Below are 20137 nucleotides of genomic sequence, written 5' to 3'. Positions count from 1 at the left end.
TAATTTTAGCTCCTGAAACGCCGACCCGCATCCAGGCTGGAACCACAACGCCGACATCTGTCGTGTTATCGTGGAGCGGCGAGCACCGCGGAATACTTGATAATTACATCGTCGAAACCGAACCGGACGGCGGTGTTGTCACACTTGTGGACGGCGAGCCCACGAATCCCAGCCGTCGCGTGAGCAATTTGACTCCTGGTGAGTAATAAAGGAAATTTGCTCTGCAACCAGGATTGCCACACCGTCCTACTTCTCGGCTTTGTTCTTATAGCGAAGGGCGATGTCTGATAAAACTACATAGTCCTCATTTATCGGAACTGTCTTTATTGTTACTTTTGTCCTTATTTTGTTCTATCTATCTATATACGAGGAAGATTTGTCCGTATTTTTACTTGTGTCCTTTTGTTACTATGTGAGGAAGATTTGTCCTTATACTTTCGGCAATGAGGCGGTGATGGTCCTTTTTGATAGTGATGAGCTTACCAAAACGGCGGTGAGCAGATGGCTGCTTAGGAATAGGCCAAAGTGTGTTGACCATTAGTTTCCTAATTTCGCGGTTCCCTTTGGCTGTACTTATTTTTCATCCCGGTCGATGGCAACCCTGCCTGTAGCAGTAGTATTTATCATTGTTCCCCACCGCCCCTTTTCAGAAATGTTTATAACCCGGTGCACTCATATTATCGGGGATGTAATTAAGACGATGGATCAAGTATACGGTCGAGTTTGGAATTAACTATTTCAAATTTGTCGATTTCAAATCGCGTCGAATCACCGGGCGGCTTACTAACGATATAGAAAATTGTATTTATTATTTTTCGGGCTCAAATCAATCTTCCAAAACAGATAGATTCGCTTATGCGATTGGCGAATCGGTGATAATGTATAGTGTTGTGTATAAATCTGAGAATATACTCACAGTCAGTTTTAATCCGGAATATAGAGGGAATAGGCCTACTGCACCAAGTTCTTATCTTTAAGACGCACACACTTCAGACAAAACAACGCATCTGTTATAACGTCTAGGTGAGGTTGTGAGTCACAACACTAAACTGAATCATTCCTACTAACAATTATATTTTTCATTCGTGGAAACATTTTGCTTATCGTCGACATCTTTCACGCGAACCGCGACGAAACATCTGGAGTTCGGTCATTTTGGTCAAAGCATGCACTGTATATTGGAATACTGGGTATTTAAATAACCTCATAGCGTCCTAGCGCCTCCTGCGTTTATCAGCCCTTTTAAGATCAGAACCATCCCCAGTAGCGCCAAGGTTAAGATCCATTGCATTATAGCATCTAGATCTGTGAATCTCGATAAAATCAAGACTTTCAAAGTGTATCGTAAACATGATGACACGAAGCTTTCGGTGCATTGTTAGGCTTCTTTCGTATCAGGCAATGTATATATGACACTCTTTAACATAGTATATAGGGTTTAAATAAATTCTCAATACCATTGCAATTTCCCCATAGTATATATCGGTAAGACACAAATGATCGTTGAAATATATGACAAATAGTGAGCTCCAGCCTCCAGATGCAGGAATTCAGTAGTAGTAGTACATCATAATATCTCGCCTTTGGGATGTGTTTCCGACTTATGGACATTGGACATCCGTGTATAGATGACCATTCAACTTGGTCTATAATAGACCATGGCCAAATAAAACCGTGACCATGGAGTGGATTGGGTATGATGCTTAGCTACAATCAACGGATTGTGCTGTGGTCTAAACGGAAGTGGAAGTCGGATTGGGCTAGCTGGGTTCCGGTTAGGCTTTACTTCAGTAAGTATTTCGGCTGAATGACCTTCCAATAAACAAAGGTGTAAAATGTGTACTAGTTTCCGGGCTCAAACTGAACTTCGCCTAGGCTGTGATATCAGCCTTCGGGGGCGAGCTTAAGCCTCTCGGATTCGGGGCAGGTTAGGGATCAATGTACGGTACACACATTGTTCACGATACCTATACCTACAATGCAAACGATCCTATTCCTCTGGGTTGATCCGTCCAATATTTTTGTCATGGGTACATTGCCGTAAAAATTTATACCGCTTATGGTGAATTTCCACAGGTACCAAATATACTGCAAAGGTGTTCAGTATGATGGATAATTTATGGAGTGTGAAGCCCAGCACGAAAGAATTTTACACGCCGCCAGCAGTACCACTTGGGGATGTAACGAGGGAACAAGTCAAATCGGAATCTGTGTTCATAACATGGAAACGACCGCAAGGGAAATTGGACTATTACGAGGTGTGGACTGTTAATTAGATCGTAATAACATTTTACAAGGCATGCTCCGTATATTTGGAATCGAGTCGGTGGTGTATTTTGATAAAAGTCAACTCCAAGGCACCCAAATGAACGTGTGAAAGGCTTCTCCCGTCCCGGGTTCATTTCAATATGAATGTACTGTTCAATTGTGTATTGAAGTATTGTACCTTCGAGAAGCTCTTAAAATGCAAAGTAAATAGTTTTTCCTAAATACTAAGAAGCAGTCTAAATACGTTTCCACTTAAGTAAGTGATGCAAGTGGGCAAAACATATTTGAATACACGTACGTCGTTACTGACCATGACCAGCTCTGCTATTATCTTTTACATTAGACATACGAAAAGTTGTTCAGCGCAATCCACAAAGTCCTGTCACCTTTGATAGTGGTCGTGTAGGTCGCAAAATATTTGTATGGTTAAAGAATCATGGCAATGTAAGTCTGTCACAATTCTAATGTGGCAATGTCTTCGATTCAGGATTGTTTATCTCGTAATCATAACTAATGTTTGAAAGTAATCGATTAAAATCCCATCGCCTTACAAAGGTGGTGTACTATCCTACGGACCGGGACTTCGGACGCTTGCGGGAACGTGTGTGGGAGCCTAGACACAATCTCACCACACTTGATCCGGGCAGTTCTTACAGAGTCGAGATATATTCCGTCAGCAACGATCTCTACAGCCAGCCTCTGAGAGAAATTGTGTACACCCGTGAGTAAAATATCGCTTCGTTTTTTTTGCTGATGTGATAACTCTTCCTCGTCCACAACAAGGTCCTCTTCCGCCAAACGAGGTCTCGGCAACTGCCAGACAGAATACTGTGGAAATACAATGGACAACGCAATACTTCGACGGGGAAACGATAATCAAGTATTATTTGGAGTCTGAAGTAAGTACCGAATGTACAAACAGATTGCATATCTTTGAGATATTTGCATACCAATACGCTCCATCTCACATTTTTCAGGATGGTGTGGTAACAACAAAAACGCTGCCACCTGGAGTTACCGAGACAACCATCACGGACCTGGAGTCAGAATCAAGATATGTTATTTCTGTGTCGATGGTGAAAAATAGCGTTGAAAGTGACCCAGTTAATGTGACTGTGGTAACGAGTAAGTTAGTCATATTTACGCTAGTCTACGGTATATAGCGAAAGTATACCGAATTAAATCAATTCTTAAAACCTTCTCGAAATGTCGTACATCGTAACAATTAGGGAAAAATATAACCAGACCACCACATGATCACTGCAGTGTAGGGTCTGTAGGCATTGCCGAAATCGGCCCTTCCAATTTATATGCAAGCTAAGCTTATGCCTGTATAGTTTGTAGGGCTATTGCCGCTCGGGCGAGTTATCGCATAGTGCAAACTGTATTCATATGAAGTCACATTACTCGGCATGAAAGACCTGGAGAAGTCTCTTGCTTGTTGCTGACTAAAACTCCAGTATTGCGTACTTTCGTTGAATTTGCAAGAGCCTTTATTGTTGCGAGCACTTATAAGCGCTTTACAGCGAACGAATAAGCGCTTTATAGCGAACGAATAGCGTTGATTATATCGGTGTACGTATGTGTATTAGGGGTTACTAATTACCAAATGTATGTTCTCCACAATATCGCCGTACTGGCTGAAAACAGACAGGGCGCTCAACCACAAATCTTCTGACGTCACCGGGTTTAAGATGTAATGCTTCATTTCATTTTCCACAGATATGCTTTGATGTAAATAATCCCAAGTAGCACATTGTCAAGTATGCAGTACTCTATGGGGAGTTAGCACATGCATTCCCCAGAGTGTGTTTCTGCTTATTTATATACAACGCACGGCGTTTACTCAACTGCCTTATAGTAAGTACAAATGTTATGAAGCGCCTAGTCAGAAGACTACTACGCGAGTCCGCTTAAAATGCTGCACAAATCTATTCGTTCGGTAGGAGTACTGGAGCAATTGATCGATTGATTTGCATGATGGAATTTCATGTTTACTTCTCAGGCACGACAACTTCCAGCGACGAAACAAGGTTTACACCGGAATCTCCAGGCGTCGAACAAAAGCCCCCAACAGTAAGAATGGATATAGATTAATTTATTAGCGATTGTAGGCGATTGCACTCTGACCGCAAATATTATTGTTATTACGTATGATGAACGTTGATTCGACCAATATCGAATGATTTCAGCATTAAATTGGTTCAAAAGTCCAGAACAGCGTCCGGCTAAGGGATTAAAAAATGACATTGTAGTGATCTATAACACGTATCGGCAGAATGTAATAACACGCATCTTACATCCTGAGTTAGGATAGCTAGATAAGTGTTGAGTATGATGTTCATTAGGTTATGTGCCATACACTCTTCTCTCAGGTAATATATTTGTGTTATATGAATCATTTCACTACCTTATTTCTGTCACTAAAGGTGGTGACTGTGTACTAAGGCCTCGCGGCCCCTCGTCGTCATCTGGCCCGTACCGAATTTTCACTGGTGTGACAAATAAATGAATCTATCACTCTGTAGAGCCGGAAGCAGAGATTTTCTCCCTTCCTTTTCGTTCTGTCGTATGTTTATCATTCCTTTTACTTATTACAGGCAAGGATATCGAAAGTGATAACCATGGAAATTGCGAATGCAATTCTGATTTTCTGGAACTGTCGATTTAATATATGATTAGATAATTTCCATCTGTTTTGGCGTTTTGGCTACGGAAATGCTTGAAGAACTTACGAATACAGCATATCTAATTTAACCATTAAACGTTGATACAGGCATGAAGTATATTAGTCTATGTATGTCGTTAAGTATAGTCCAAGTAAATTCCCGTCTCTTGACATATCTCAACGCGTCGAATTTCAGACAACGCGGCCAGCCACGCAATCAACAAAACTCACGACTCCAATTGAGGAAACTCATACTACAAAAGCAGCTACAACCCAAGGCAGCATATCCGAATCCACAACAAGTACCACCGAGCGAACAGAAGAAAGAAAAGAACCGGAGCCAGCAGAAACAACCGCCCGGACAACAGCTAGCACAACTACGTCTACGCAAGCTCCTACAAGTAAGTAGAACGGATTTTCAATTATGTTTGACATAGTAAATCAATGTTCCATCGTGCAGCTACGTCTACCGAAGAAGCGACAACAACAACTTCAACAACAACAACAACAACAACTGCCCCGACCACAGCCACCACCACAACGCAGCCAACAACAACTACTACAAGCCCACCGCGAACTACTACAACGAAAGTAAAGCGATAAATTTGACATATCTCTTGATCGAATCAAATATCATGGAGAACCCACGCGCTGTAAAATGGTATCATTGAAAGGCTATAAATTTCCAGAATATTGGCATTGTTATCTGTAACCATGGATCGCAAAATCAATATGAGACCATGTGTCATAACTATTTCGATCAAGATAATTGGAAATATTTGAAAACGCTGTGTTAGTCCTTTTGCACTATATATAATGTAATACTCAACTTATATCCGCTGGCCATAATTTGTTTCCAAAACTGACTCAAAGTAGATTATGGGCCGTGGTTAGCTTGTTTGATTCATAATGCAAGTATACGGTATAGGAAGTTAATCGAGGTGGCTGTTTAATATACCTTTTCCAATTTCGTGATAAGTGCCATGACCCAGATTGAATTATATGTTGACTCGCTATTAACCTCTCACAGCAGTCATCCTCGCTATTTCCAGGAAGAGACAACTTCAGTTTCAACGACACCAAGCAGTACTAGCACAACAGAAGTCACTACAAGAAGCACCACGCTCTCAGCGTTACCAAGACGGGCACCTGAATCCACGCCATCACCACCCGAAACAACTAGTGAAGAGCCTGACAGAAGCACAGAACGCGTTGCTGCTACCGATGCACACACACCATCAGTCACAGCGACACCAAGAAGTACAACTACAACAGAAGCCACAACACAAAGCAGCCCACTCTCAACAATATCAAGACGGGAAACCGAACCAACGCCACCGCCACTCCGAACAACGAGTGAGCAGCCAATCACAACCACAAAAACCACTACTGTTACCGATACACAAACAACAAAAACCGTTTCAGCGACACCAAGAAGTACAATCGCGACAGACGACTCAACACCAGCTGAACCTGCTACCGAGCCCACACCGCCACCTCTCTCAACGACTAGAAGACCTGTCGCTACGACAACCCCACAAACCGTCACTATTACCGACAATTTTGGGGAAACTGAAGAAATTACGACATCCGCAAGCACCGCTACAAGAACGAATTCAGTCGCATCAACCTCGACAAGAAAATCCGAGAGTCCATCACCAGCGACTGACGCGACAAGACGTGATCTGCCAACCGAGACAATTCCCGCCGCAACTACTACGCCACAGTCAGCTGCAGCAGGTCAACTCACGACCATGCCCGAGCTGCCATTATCTCGAAACGAGGCGACCACAGGCGGCTCTGGAGAACCCACGATTAAATCAAAAGTTACATCTCGAGCAGCCGAAGCAAGAATACAAGATGGAGATACCACTACTCCGGCCACCGGTACTACGAGATCTACGACACCAGTCAAACCAATCACAGAAGAAACAACATCCGAAGGCGGTCGACCCGAAAGTGAAACCACGACCGGCTCAAAAAGGTATGAGAGAAGTAAATGGTTATTTTCATATATAATACATATATTAGCTAATATCCAAATCCGTTGTACAACTAACTGCTACTAGCCCTTTACTGACTACAGAGGTTTTTTTGACATCGCATGGACTATGGAACGGAACATTAAGTGAATTATTCACAACGGTCATGATAAATTGACATCACGCTCAAATACTGTTTTCTTTCAAACAATCTCATACCCCGCAGTTGAGTATCTCGTTACTCTAAATGACCCAAAGTTACAAACACTTCGCCAACTTCAATAACTATCCTAACAGTATCGGTTATTCGGTAAAGAGAACTGTTTATTGTGATTTGATCTACGATGGTTAAACCCAAATAGCTCCTTGTCGCAATGCAGCCATTCTGGTTTGAAAATATATATGAGTACATTCCGTCGTTACATTATTCAGCCGTGTAAAATTGTTCTATTTATAGCGGTGATCCTTCAACAATTACGAAAGAATCCATCTCAACAACAGCGAAAGCTGGTGCTCCACCAGGTGAGGTCATGGAGTGGAAAGAGACTACGACGGCTAAAACTATAGAAGTAACGAGTGGCAAAGAGAATGACACAGGCACAAGGGATACAGCAGATACTGTAACTTTAGAAACAACGACGATCAATGTTGCGGATAGTGCGAACACAACAAGAATCACCGACGCGACACCGTCGAATCCAATTGAAGGTAATAAAAAGTGGACAACCACTCCGATGATGCAGGGATACACTACTCGCGAACCAAGTATTCAGCAAACGACTGCGGCAAAGCGAATTGAAGACCCCACGATCACTAAGAGAATTGGAGCAGAACCAACCACCAAGTCGATTGGAGCATTTACGACTGCGCAAGAACCAAACGAAGCTACGTCCAGTGGTGATGCTAAACATTTACCCACCACTGGGTTCACGACCAGTCAAAACGCCGGAAACACACCAACTGTCGCGGTCGATGAAGACTCTAGCGAAGAGTACGTCACCAGAAAAGCTGTTGGGGATACCCATACGACTGCGTCTGCCGCCAGGCCAACTACAAATATAGATATTGAAGTACGACCCACCACTGAATCCAGTCAGAAATCTACGATCGCAGAAACAAGCGCTCGTGGTCTCGTTGAAGAAACCACGATCATGCAAAACACTGTAACGACGAAAGGCATCCCGCAACCCATCACAAATATAACTATTGAAGATGAGCCGACGACTCGGATTATCGCAGATTCTACCACTGTTGAATACAGTCCTACTGGTTCTTCGACCACTAACCAAAGCATTGAAGTTACCCGTACACGTGAGATTGTTGTGGAACCCACAACTGAAAAGAACATTCAAGATACATTGACGAGCACTCCGCAGCCAACAACGATTGAAAAGTTCGAATTCACAGCGACCGATGACACTAAAACTACCAGCAATATAAGTAAGTCCTACTTACGTTTATCGCTAATAGATATATGGGTGGGAGAAGTGTGTAAAGTTTAAACACTAAAATTTAATCGCTTCTCTGGTCATTTCCGCAATCGCAAAGTAACCTTATAATAACCGCAATAATGCATGGCCAAATTCGGTATTGGTCCGAACTTGGAGAATAGAGTTAACGTTAATATTGTCGGCTGGGAATTTGTGCAATATATATCTTATTGCTAATTTTGTTTGATATGGGAACTGCTTGCATTTATATCGCATTCGGCCGCTAATTTATCGGGGTCTAGGCTGCGTTCCGCTTTTGTTGCTGCCATGTCCCAAAATATTTATATTTTGGAATGATCATATTTCATGCTGCATGTTCTTTATTCTCGCTTGGAAATTGCTTCTTTCAGACATTCTAATACTGAAAGAAATTGCCCGCGCTGGTAACCCGCACGCACGCCATTTTTCAACAAGCAGAAAGAAAAGCGCTGTAGCGCACTTCGAGAATATGAATTCTGGAAAACATTCCTCTCCAAAGAAGAGGAGTATTTCCCTCGCAGTGAAGTCGCGTGGTATACTTGGGACGGGTCTGGCGAACCCGCGATACTACGTGGCTCCTCACTTTTCGCTGCCTTACGTATTCAAAGCTGAAACCGTCAAGCCATTCCCCAAAACAAAGTATTACCCCTTCAGAACTACTACAGACGCTCCAAAATTTTTTGTTTCTGATCGGTTTCCTGTACCACACACTAAAGCACCGACCAGGAGGCCTGCGCAGATTCCTATTTATACCTCGAATAGCATGCCCACAATCAGTTACCGAAAGTACGCAACAAGGTTCCCGCAAAGTTCGAACCCAACACACAGTTCATATCCGAAACGAGACATAGTGGTTACCGCACCAGGAGCGAAATTTGTTCCTCCGCACGTACCGCCTAGCAACTTCCGACTTCCGACTCAGACCCAACATGGCTCAGCAGTCGCGGTATTTGTTCCGCCGCAGGTTTCCCCGATACAGATTCCGAGATATGTTCCTCCAATAATGGCTAGTCGGTCTTCTACTTCTGTTACCGGGCCGACATCCCAGGTAATCGAACGTTCCACATTCTGGACGACTCCTGCGGACACAAGCAATAGAATGACAACCCTTAGTACATCGTCTACAGTTGAGACTTTGAATTCACGTAGGCAAACCACAACGCCACACAAGTCGGAAAAGTGGAGAAGTACACAAAGTAACAGGTGGCCGACACCACCCGCTACGAGTAATCCAATCGCCAATACTATTAGTTCGACTAGTCGAACAGTAACAACTCGTGGTGTATTCCATCCCATAATAACCACGAAATTGCATTCGACAACCTCGTCGCCTACAATAGTCCATCGTAGCCTTCCCACGACTAACACAAAGTCGGGATATCAATTTCGGAAAACTACCACAACGCCGGAGTTGCCTTTCAAAACATCTACAACTCCTTCTACTGTGCGTTGGACATACCGGTCGCTTGGTAACAAAAACTCAATTCAACCAAGTATATTCAATCCAACAACTCAATTTTCACCAGTTACTGTACGCAATACCTTTGGTCGGACTACACCCGCGATTTCATCAACCAAAAAGGGGTTTGTTGGTTCACAGATAACGAACCCTTTCTACGTGTCAAGAACTCACCGGAGAACAGCGACCATGAGTCTAACAACTCGTTTAGGTAGACATAGAACAGTTTCACCGACGTCGAGGGCGGCCGTTTCTCGCCGTAGTCCATTCCCATCATTCTCGATTCAAGACGATACTGATCCCATCGAAAAACTCGCCTCCACAGTAGTTACCAGACAAAGCACGACACAGCATAATTCAATAACAACAAAGTATACATCTGTTGTCGACACAAGTCAATCCTACCAATCCAGAAACCATTTTGCCACTCGTGGCAGTTCCAAAACCTTTGAAACTTCTACTGCTAATGCATTGGCGACCACAACACCCGCAATTCGCAGTCCTAAGGGAACTCCTCAGTTTGTACATGCTTATGTAACGCCAAATATCCGGAAGAAGATTACTTCAACAAAATCCGATTACTCATCCCGAGTCCCCGAAATAGAAGAAAGTGCGAGGATCCCTTCGATTGCGTTTGCTTCCTCTGTTCCGACGGATGGTGAGTTTGTGACTGAAGTAACAAAATTAAATCACAATTCTTCATTCGAAGCAACGGATCGCAATCTAGTCACTGCCCCATCTTACACGTGGATATCAGAGGGAAGTCAACCTCAAACAAAAGTTGGGATTGTAAGTATATCCCAACCCACAAAGGTGTCGACGAACACGAAGACCAAAGAGACTATAGTGAACAAGAAGGAATATATCGATGGAAGTAGCAAGGATTCGCCGATCGTTACAACAAGTACTGTGAAAACATCACAGATTCCGCCAGTCTACACTGAACCTAGCAGTATATACGAATCACAGATGACACCACAAACAGCTGTACGTTCTTCGAAGATTCCACGCAAGACCCAGGAAAACGACTCAGTCACGCCAGTGTCAACTACTGCTAATTATATCAAAATAGAAAATCCAATCGATTCACTGCACCATCCAGCTGAAACTTTGCAATGGATTCCATTGCAGTGGCCCTATTTTATACCCAGACACACTGATAATGTATCTCAAGACAATGACCTTGAATATCAGCCGATTGGCACTGATACAGCGGTATCCACGGCAACATCCACCCCAGGTCAAGTGACTACAAACTCGGAAACATTAAAATGGATGCCAATGCCGGAATCACAATTTATTTCTGTTCAAACATCCACCGACACTGATCCAGTAACTCGAGGCGATGATGTTGATGATCAACCTATCGTCGATACTATTCACGTTACACCTGGGATTGAATCGGTCTCTATTCCAATCTCTCCGCTGTGGCCTGAATCATACTCTGCCCAAACACCAACAAAACCTGATGAAGTGTCCCGGGACATTAATCTTGAATATCATCGTATTGTTTCTACTCAAAGCATGCCATCGCCGGAATCATCTACCTCTAGCAGAGACTCTGAAACTTTTCGAAGTATACCTGAGTCTTCGAAAGGATATATTGCTGCCCAAACACCGATACACACAGAACCGTATGAAGTGTCGCGAAGCATCGATGTCGGTTATGAACTTGTTGTTACTACTACTGCGGTACGTGTCATGTGGCCGATGTCACACTCCAACCAAATTCCTTCAGCTTCTGACGACGGGGTAAGCCCCACCAGCAATTATTCTGGGAGTCCGTCAACCGACATTACTACTGGCATAAATGCACCTTGGCCTGGATTTGACTATACGCAGAATCACACCAACTCCGAAGACTACAATACGATACGCCCTGACAATCTAATGGAATTTGATCCCACTGGTACTAATTCTGGCGTAGCTGGAATAGAATCTGACGTCACGCAAATCGCTGAAAATTATACCAACACTGTGGGGTCTACATCGATATCTTCTTCACGAGTACATCAAATTGATTCAGGAGCTAGTGTACGGTCTGACGATGATGAACAAATATCGAACGCACTTCCAAGCGGGAGGCCTTTTCCTCAGGCAAATGAAAGAGCATCACTCCCAAACGAAGTTTCTTTACCATCAAATGTTTCATCGCACGACGAGGCGAAATCCAGACCAAGAAGCACGACTCAAAAGAATGATGTGGATGGTAGCGTCATAATCACAAGTAGTAGGACCAGCATAAGCACAAGATTAACAGTGCGTAGAGGATTCGATATTGATATGCCATCGCCGACAATCATTAACGCTTCACGGTCAAGTAAGCCAAGGCTTGAGGTGGCTTGTGACTGCATATCCGATGGGTGAAATTCGCATTCTAAGTTCATAATTTTGGATGTGATGCATGAGTCGTTTGCATGGTGACCTTGCGTGTTCTTAATTCTCGACGCGAATGTATAAAACTATAAAAGTATCATTTATTACTTCCAGCATCATTTGTGGAAGTTCCGATCGTCACCGTTCCGATCGACAACGGCTTTACGACACTATGCGAGCCTCATAACATGACAGTCCTCGTAAATAAGGTAACGCCGCAATATACTGCTATCCTCAATCAATGTCGCAATTTTAAAGTTGCGATTCAATGACAATCGAATCATTCCAACCAGGTGCTCACACGAATCGTTCTCTTTATAGTCAATCATTGAGAAGTACGAGAAAGAATACGGGCCTTTGCAATTTAACGGTGGCTGCAAAGGGGTTGAACACGAGGACTACTACCGCTATTCGATATCTCCAATAAAGGGATGCGGTACTCAGATCATCGTGAGTATCAACTATCAGTTCGCTAAATCCAGATGTGGTCATTACCAAAGTATACTTGAAGATATGCATTAATAATTAGCCCAATGTAAGCCTAACCCTACTAATGGTAATTAGGTCTGGGCACAATGATTCGAGTACTCGAATCTGAATCGAGTATTAATTTTAATGATTCGAGTCGAGTAGTAAAAGACGATTTTTTCGAGTACTAAAATTTTACGCTCTTCGCGACCGGAAATTAATTTCTTAACGAGAATTATAGTTTTGATACTAATTTTCACTGTTGAACAATTGAAACCTAGTTTGGCCGACTGGCGGTATCGTAGCATGCGAAACATATAGTACAAAGCTACGAACGCTACTGGAAATAGCACATTTCCGAAGTCATGATCAACCTACAACATTGTCACCAAGTGCAATGAAATTATTATGGTCGAAAAAATATCAAAGTCTCTTTAATGTGATGGATAACAGGCATTATATTCTTTGTGGTCGCATAAAAAATACGTATTTGAACTTTGACATATTACATTCTGTTATGACGTCATAATGAGTACTCGATAACTCGACTCGAATCATATTACGAGACTCAGAATCGAATCACTCAGGTACTCGATTTCGCCCAGCCCTAATGGTAACAGGTTGAAGCAGAAGTAATGCATTAAACTCCTGCTCGTGTACAAGCAGAATTATCTATTGTAAAAGCATGGCAAAACTGTACCCACGTAGTCGTCGAAAACGAACGAACTAAGAAGTACTCAGGAAAGTAATTGAGAAGAAGTAGTTAGTGACCAGATCTCGTATACTTCTTGTTTGTCAATCGCTGGTGACATCTGCTAAATCGCACCATACATCTTTGCATAGAATGGCTTAGCTCTACAAATAATCGTTATTTTCTGAATATTATTGATCTGTTTTGGTATAAGGTCGTTGCGTTGTCATGGCATTTTGAAATTTTAGCATCTACATCTATGAAATATCAATTTGAACTTTACAAATTCTAAAATGTCAAAAGCAAGCAGGCTTGAAAAATCGTAGAAGTAGAAGTGGAAATAGCCAGACCACGTCAACAGCTGGGAAAGTAGTAGAAAGGGGCAAAACCCAATTGGACACTTTGAAAAGAGTAGTAATACCTTGTTACTGATCCCCTCTTCAAGAGAAATCTATACAGGGAGTCAGGCGGTAGTGGTTGTAATATTCGATGCCGAATGTCAAATTAATAATGAATGTAACTTTCCGCGCATTCTTATTCATCTGACTGTTCCCTCGTACAGACCAACGAAACCCACGTGAACTTCACGAACACGTTATCGAATCGCGAAAGCCACAACGAGTGGTATTTGAGCAAGATGAACCGGAGTGCCGGTCTTGTTATCGGAGATCCAGACGAAGAGCCTCATCCCCTCGTGCACCTACACATTCACTGCACCTTCCCGATGGACTTGGGCGTCTCGGCTGGCTATCTGCCGGATTTGAGGTGAGATTGTTGTAAAAAATGCAACGTTGATAGAAAACTGAATATAGTTTTTCACACTCGCACTCACCACATCCGGATAATACAATCGTTTCGAATCGATTAGGGCGCATCCATACATTATCATACTGTAACACCGAGGGGCCAAATTAGAAGTAGCGATTTTTAAAAAATAGCGATAGGACGTTCGTATCTTTGCCCGTGATGAATTTACAAAAACTACCTCAATAATATAAGTGCAAAATGAAAGATCTAGAATTCAGTGGTTCTCAACCGCCGGTCCGCGGACCGGTGCCGGTCCGCGACGACATTCCTGCCGGTCCGCCCGGTATATAACAATTTTATACCTTGATTTCAAGATGCAATGTTGAAGGCGATAAGTAGCCTACCGAATATATAGGCCTACGAGCTGACTCATCGCTAAACAGCGCAGTTTGCGCCATCATTCGTTTTCGATCATTCATTTTTTGCAGGACCGTAACTGGGGCACCCTAAAACGCCCAATTGGAGATGGGGGTGAGCTTGAAAAGGGCATAAAATTATTTTTCAAATGAACATAATTCATAGAGTATTTTTGTCGAACAATTTTAAATTTCTTTTCACCCTTTGCTCGATTTAGTGTAAATAAATGCCTCGCTTATAGGTGCCGTTTTCCGAGAAATTCGCATGATATATAGAAATAGGCATTTGGCGTCAGCCATTACCGCGCCAGGACGTAGCAACACATAATGAAGTTTAGGCTAACATGGGATTCCTTAAGTTGTGCAGCGAGAAAACCTATACAGCAGGGGCGGGCAACATACGGCCCGCGGACAGATTTCCGTCTTACATGATAATGTGGCCCGCGGCCGCAGTCTGTCGGGATTCCCCACTACTTGCTTACTACGTCAAATTTGAGTTACTGTATGTTATTATATACGTGTATGCACAGCACAGGGTTTCGAGAGTGGAGCTCTCACGCATAAGTACGTCGAAGCGAGAAGACTTGCATTATCGGCATTTACGATGCACTCAACCCTAATGTCGTCTGTGGTGTCGTAATCATGATTTTTGTCGACTACACTGGTCATTTGCACCAGGCTGATATTTCTTATTTTTGATTCCGTAACCGTGGACTTGTAGCATGGCACACTTCTAGGCTTTTGTAAGGCACCGCTTATACAAGGGGTCTCCAACTCAAAACGGGTCGCAGGCCACTTTTCAAATTTCGTAGAGGACGCGAGCCGCATGAATTCAACATCGAGATAAATTAGGCCACACAGTTGAACAACGACGCTATCTCGTCACCTACTCAACCCTAATGAATTGATATCTTGGTAAATTAGGGTTACCGGGCTTATCGAACGCCTTGAAATCTTAATTAAGGATTGCACCGTGTGTTGATTGATCAGAGAGAAGCAGACATGGTGGCGCCTGTATGACAATGTTATTGTCAAATGCACATTGTCCTCGCCATTATCGACGAGAAATGGCTTTGAAGTGACATTGCTGTCGTTAAAATACATTCATTAAATACGATTTATTCCTTGTATATGTGGATAAATGGGCGAATAATGTATCGATTCAGCAAGCCGGCCCGCCATGTACTTAATTTTCCTAAATCCGGCCCGCAAACTGGAGACGTTGCCCGCCTCTGCTATACAGTTATGAATGATCGAAAATTTACGCTATTGGCGCGATTAAGATACATAAACTCTGTGCTTGCACCAAGTAGAATGAATGTGCTCACAAGTACAGGTGAAAACATACACCCAACTGTAGGGTCTGGAGGCGAAGCCCCTGGAAGTTTGGCTTATCGCTCTCTGGGGGCTCATAACCAACGTTTTTTGGGGGTGGGCTGACGTCCGACGAAGTAATTTTTCGGCCCGGATTTGGGCATGGTCGGTATATAGCTGCTGTAAGGTGTTTTCGTGTGGCACGCATTGTATTCGTAGTTGCCAGAGTAGCCTGCGTCTGGTGTCAGTGGGCAATGGGCAAGGTAGCACGACAAGGTGCTTTGTTCTACTCAGAAACGCTTTTTCTCTCGATATTATTAAAGACAAAAATATTTATCGTGTTGGCGCGATCGTTAAACCCACGGCCTTCGGCGTAAAAGACTGTAAATGACTTTCGGCCGTAGCACGTTTATCTGGAGAAGGCAATTTTACCTCGACTTAGCAGACTCACTACCTTAAAATGACATTGATGCCAACATGAAGATACTTAATTACGATCAAAACCCTCTAAATGTCACTCTCTATCAGTCTATCATCATATAGTTGCAAAAAACGGTTGCATACTTTACATTTTGGCCTCATTGCAATTTTAAAAGTTCACCGGTCCGCGAGACATTTTTTGAAATTTTACCGGTCCGCGAGGTGAAAAAGGTTGAGAATCACTAATCTAGATAGTACCCAATTCAGTAGTGTTTAAAAATAGATTTGGTTGTGGTGTCGCAGGTGGCCTCTTACGAAATTGCAAGATGAATCGTCGCGACAACACAAAATTACTGACTGCACTGCACATATCAAGCAATTTTCGAAAGAAAAATAGACACCTATCATGATGTAGTCAGTAGTGGCTACCTCGCAAAACTGATGCAAATCATTCCAAAAATCACTTTTATCCTTTATTAATGGCAAATGTAAAAAGTCGCCCGTCAAAAATTGTTGAGTAGAAGTGAAAGTATAAGTGTAATCTGAACACTTGACTACTTGAATAAGTACTGAAGATAGACAACATCTACTTGCGCATTCCTGCAAAGATGAATTGCTTCCTTGCTGAAACTTACTGAAAGGATGTATAATGATGCTGAAACAATGTATGTAGTTATCGGATTGGACTATAGCAACTTCCGTCCGCAGCTGCAGAACGGTTGGAGTTACGGTGCCAGATACGTATGACGTAACGTGCGGTAACGCAAGTAGAAGCGACGGCAAGTTGAATTAGAGATGAAAATCAACTATGAGCCGAGTCTGATAGTGGCATGGCTATCTTTTCATGAGTTTATATTTGACAACAGGACTTTTCGATGTGTACGATAAGATGCTACGTTTCGCTGTCTTTCAGGTCAACCTCGATAACCTTCAACGTGTCCGGCGTAGGAAAGTTCGCGGCCATCATGCAGCTATACCGAGATGACAAATATCAATTTCCATACTATTCCGTCCCGTCTTTGCCCATCAACGGACTCATGCGAGTCGGGATAACGCTGCTCAAAACTCGGGACGAAGGACTAACGATCGTGAGTTTGAGCTGCGAACACTTGCTTGCATAGAGCATTCGATCAGCAGTCATCGTTGGTACTCGAGTCGAACTAGAAGTAGTCCCGGACGTGTATAATACTCAAGTACAAGTTAAGGTAATGAGTGCCGAGACATGCCGACAATAATTCAAGTGGAAGTAGTAGTAAATTTCTGAAAAGAACACAAGAAAGTATTTTCATAAAGTATATTCAGTAGAAGGGTCACATACTTTTAGAGGTTAATTAGAGGTAACTATACTTTCGTATTATAACAGGATACATTTTCACGGCTAACGCAAAATCATTAATGAGTCTGCAAAACGGTGCAATTGTCGAATATATATTCAGCTACTGTGATATAGGGTAATGGTATAGTTTCACCCTGGTTATGACTATTTCACCCATAAACATGACGAAAACATATCCCAAAACAATTCTCTACTTTACAAAATCTAAAGTGTCAAAAGTAGTTCTGTATGTGAAGTAGAAATGGAAGTAATCTAAAACATAGCCATTCCAGAAAGAAGTTCTAGCATACAAAAACCTACTTGAGTATTCCGAAAAAGTAGAAGTACTTCTTTAGATGACTTTAAAAGAAAATCTTAATCTGCAATTCTGACTGGTTAGACTTAATTAGCCAACACAGGTGATGTCGACGGAGTGCGTATCGGAAAGATATACGTTTTCCAATCATTGCTGCTTCATACTATCCGTGACATGCAATGACACCGCAACTTAATTTCCTTTACTTAATCCAGGCAACTCGCAAGTGCTGGGCAACTCCGAATGAAGACCCCGAATACCACGTATCGTATCCGCTCATCGATGAGTTTTGCGTGATCAAAGGAGCGCTCGGCGGGAAGCTGCGAGTCGTGGAAAACGCGCAGAGCATACGCTCGCGATTCGAAGGACCCGTTTTCAAATTCATTGGGCACGCGGCGGTTTGGCTGCATTGCGAAATCAGAGTGTGCTTCGGGGATAGCTGTGATACGGTAAGAAGTTAGATAGCGCACGGTAACGTTCGGTGTGGGTCAGTGGGTTAGGACTCTAGATATAAGACGGTCACCTCTCATCAATTACTGAATTTTGGAAATTATAACTTAGAACTTATAGTTGCATGACAAAGTAGTCGGTATTCAGCATTGCTGCTCAACTAGAAGTAGATCTAATTCCGTAAATTTATATTCAATGGCAAGTAGCTATTTCCAAGACATTTCAACCGATTTTCGAATACATATACTGCTCTGCCCTGATATAGGGGTTGATTTGTCCTATAAATATAATAATTTCACTCATTCAATCCCAAAGTAACTAGTTTTGAGTCATCTAAAACATAACCAATCTAGTAAGGAGTTGAAGTATAGGTAAAGGAGTAGCTTGCACGCCCGATACACCTTCAGCCTCCATCCCGGCAAGTGCAATATCACAACTAGGGCTTCATTGTTATTGGTTGAAAATGGCTATATATATGTGCTGCACACTTGCATAATTATAAGCTCTTCACTCTTCAATCCTGTGATTACGAATTCATTGCGTCGTCGAATTGATAAAAACGCAGCGCGGAGAGTCCCAGTGCGCCGTCCGTTGTTGATAACGCATCAAATATTCACGAGGTCGATTGTTTTTCAGGATTGCACTGACGACAGGCCGAAGTTCCGAAGAAAGAGGGACACCTCATCTGTCCGCAGCGGTCCCATTGTTTCGGCCGGGCCTATTCACAGGCAGGCGCCGGCTAAAGAGGACGCCTCTGAAGATTTAACAGATATTAAAATTTCAGGTACAGTCCTTTGAAAGTTCACTGTGCCGTCAGAAATATTACACTATAGTAAACCCTTTTTTCTTATCCTTCTCTGCAATGCAGCGTACTCATCCAGCGTGATATTCGTAGAACACATGCTACTTCTAAAGTACGCGTATTGCAGAGCAGCGAGTATTTTCTGCTAGCTCATAAGTGGGATGTGGTAACATTTAGCAATACTCTGTTGAAAAATTTGATTTTATAAATATCATACGACGGATAACAAGAAGTAGTAGCTGCAACAAAGTACGTGTACTTTTTCGGAATACACAAGTAGCTTTTCCCTCATTGCTATACTATAGTGTACCCAAGAAATGTAGTATATTCGACAAAGTGTCCACCCTCTTGTTCTCATCTCATCCACTCCTTTCTTTTTCAGAAGACATAGTCAGCAAGGACACTTTAATCATCGTCGTTGCTGCAGCGCTTATCACCATTGTGATGTTACTGTCCATCATCATAGTTATCGCATATTTAAAGTGTCGGAGGACCTCTTCAGACAAGGAGGCAATAACCAAATCCAGTTTTGACAGTTCTAGTCTGGATGGTCCGTACAACGCGTTCGAGAACTCATGTATGACTGAACGCAAAGTTACGACGATGAGGTCGGCGCTATAGCGCTTTTGTATATGTAAGATATTAACGCAGAAAATTCCGATTTTTGATTTTTTATTCTTAACTATTGTCCATGTCATATATAATACCATATTGCTGTGTTTTATTTGCACGTAAGTTCTGATCATGACGAATTGTTGCCAACACGCACACAGGCTGTGCTGAATTCTTGATTCCTCGCATGCTCTACCCGTAAGTGTCGTAGTAGCAAAGTATTGTGTTGTCGAAAAACACATTATCGCGTTTTGAGTGTCTTTCTTATGTGCCATCTTTATGTTTTACTTTGAAACGTTTTAAACTATGTGCTTCTGATTTATTTATATTGTTCTTCGAATGATAGCAGTGGCATACCTGCGAA

The 20137-nt window shown here is 42.6% G+C and overlaps 1 protein-coding gene across 1 annotated transcript in view; it reads left to right on the top strand.

The window, feature by feature from the left end:
• The window catches only part of LOC145439245 (uncharacterized), a 35042-nt gene extending 14905 nt beyond the window's left edge, over positions 1-20137 (top strand). Inside the window, exons 8-24 of the mRNA XM_080316744.1 lie at positions 10-198; positions 2077-2258; positions 2824-2989; positions 3052-3167; positions 3246-3393; positions 4274-4344; positions 5133-5337; positions 5397-5527; positions 5989-6920; positions 7376-8358; positions 12337-12431; positions 12544-12672; positions 13944-14146; positions 17192-17366; positions 18125-18358; positions 18996-19143; positions 19544-20137. Of these exons, the coding sequence (XP_080172870.1) occupies positions 10-198; positions 2077-2258; positions 2824-2989; positions 3052-3167; positions 3246-3393; positions 4274-4344; positions 5133-5337; positions 5397-5527; positions 5989-6920; positions 7376-8358; positions 12337-12431; positions 12544-12672; positions 13944-14146; positions 17192-17366; positions 18125-18358; positions 18996-19143; positions 19544-19782 (4346 nt within the window). The 3' untranslated portion in view covers positions 19783-20137. The remainder of the gene's footprint in view (positions 1-9; positions 199-2076; positions 2259-2823; positions 2990-3051; positions 3168-3245; positions 3394-4273; positions 4345-5132; positions 5338-5396; positions 5528-5988; positions 6921-7375; positions 8359-12336; positions 12432-12543; positions 12673-13943; positions 14147-17191; positions 17367-18124; positions 18359-18995; positions 19144-19543) is intronic.

This window comes from Botryllus schlosseri, chromosome 5 (assembly GCF_051294905.1).
Source record: "Botryllus schlosseri isolate E-star chromosome 5, Bs_hap1, whole genome shotgun sequence".
NCBI classification, from domain to species: domain Eukaryota; kingdom Metazoa; phylum Chordata; class Ascidiacea; order Stolidobranchia; family Styelidae; genus Botryllus; species Botryllus schlosseri.
This window is presented reverse-complemented; position numbering and strand designations above follow the sequence as displayed.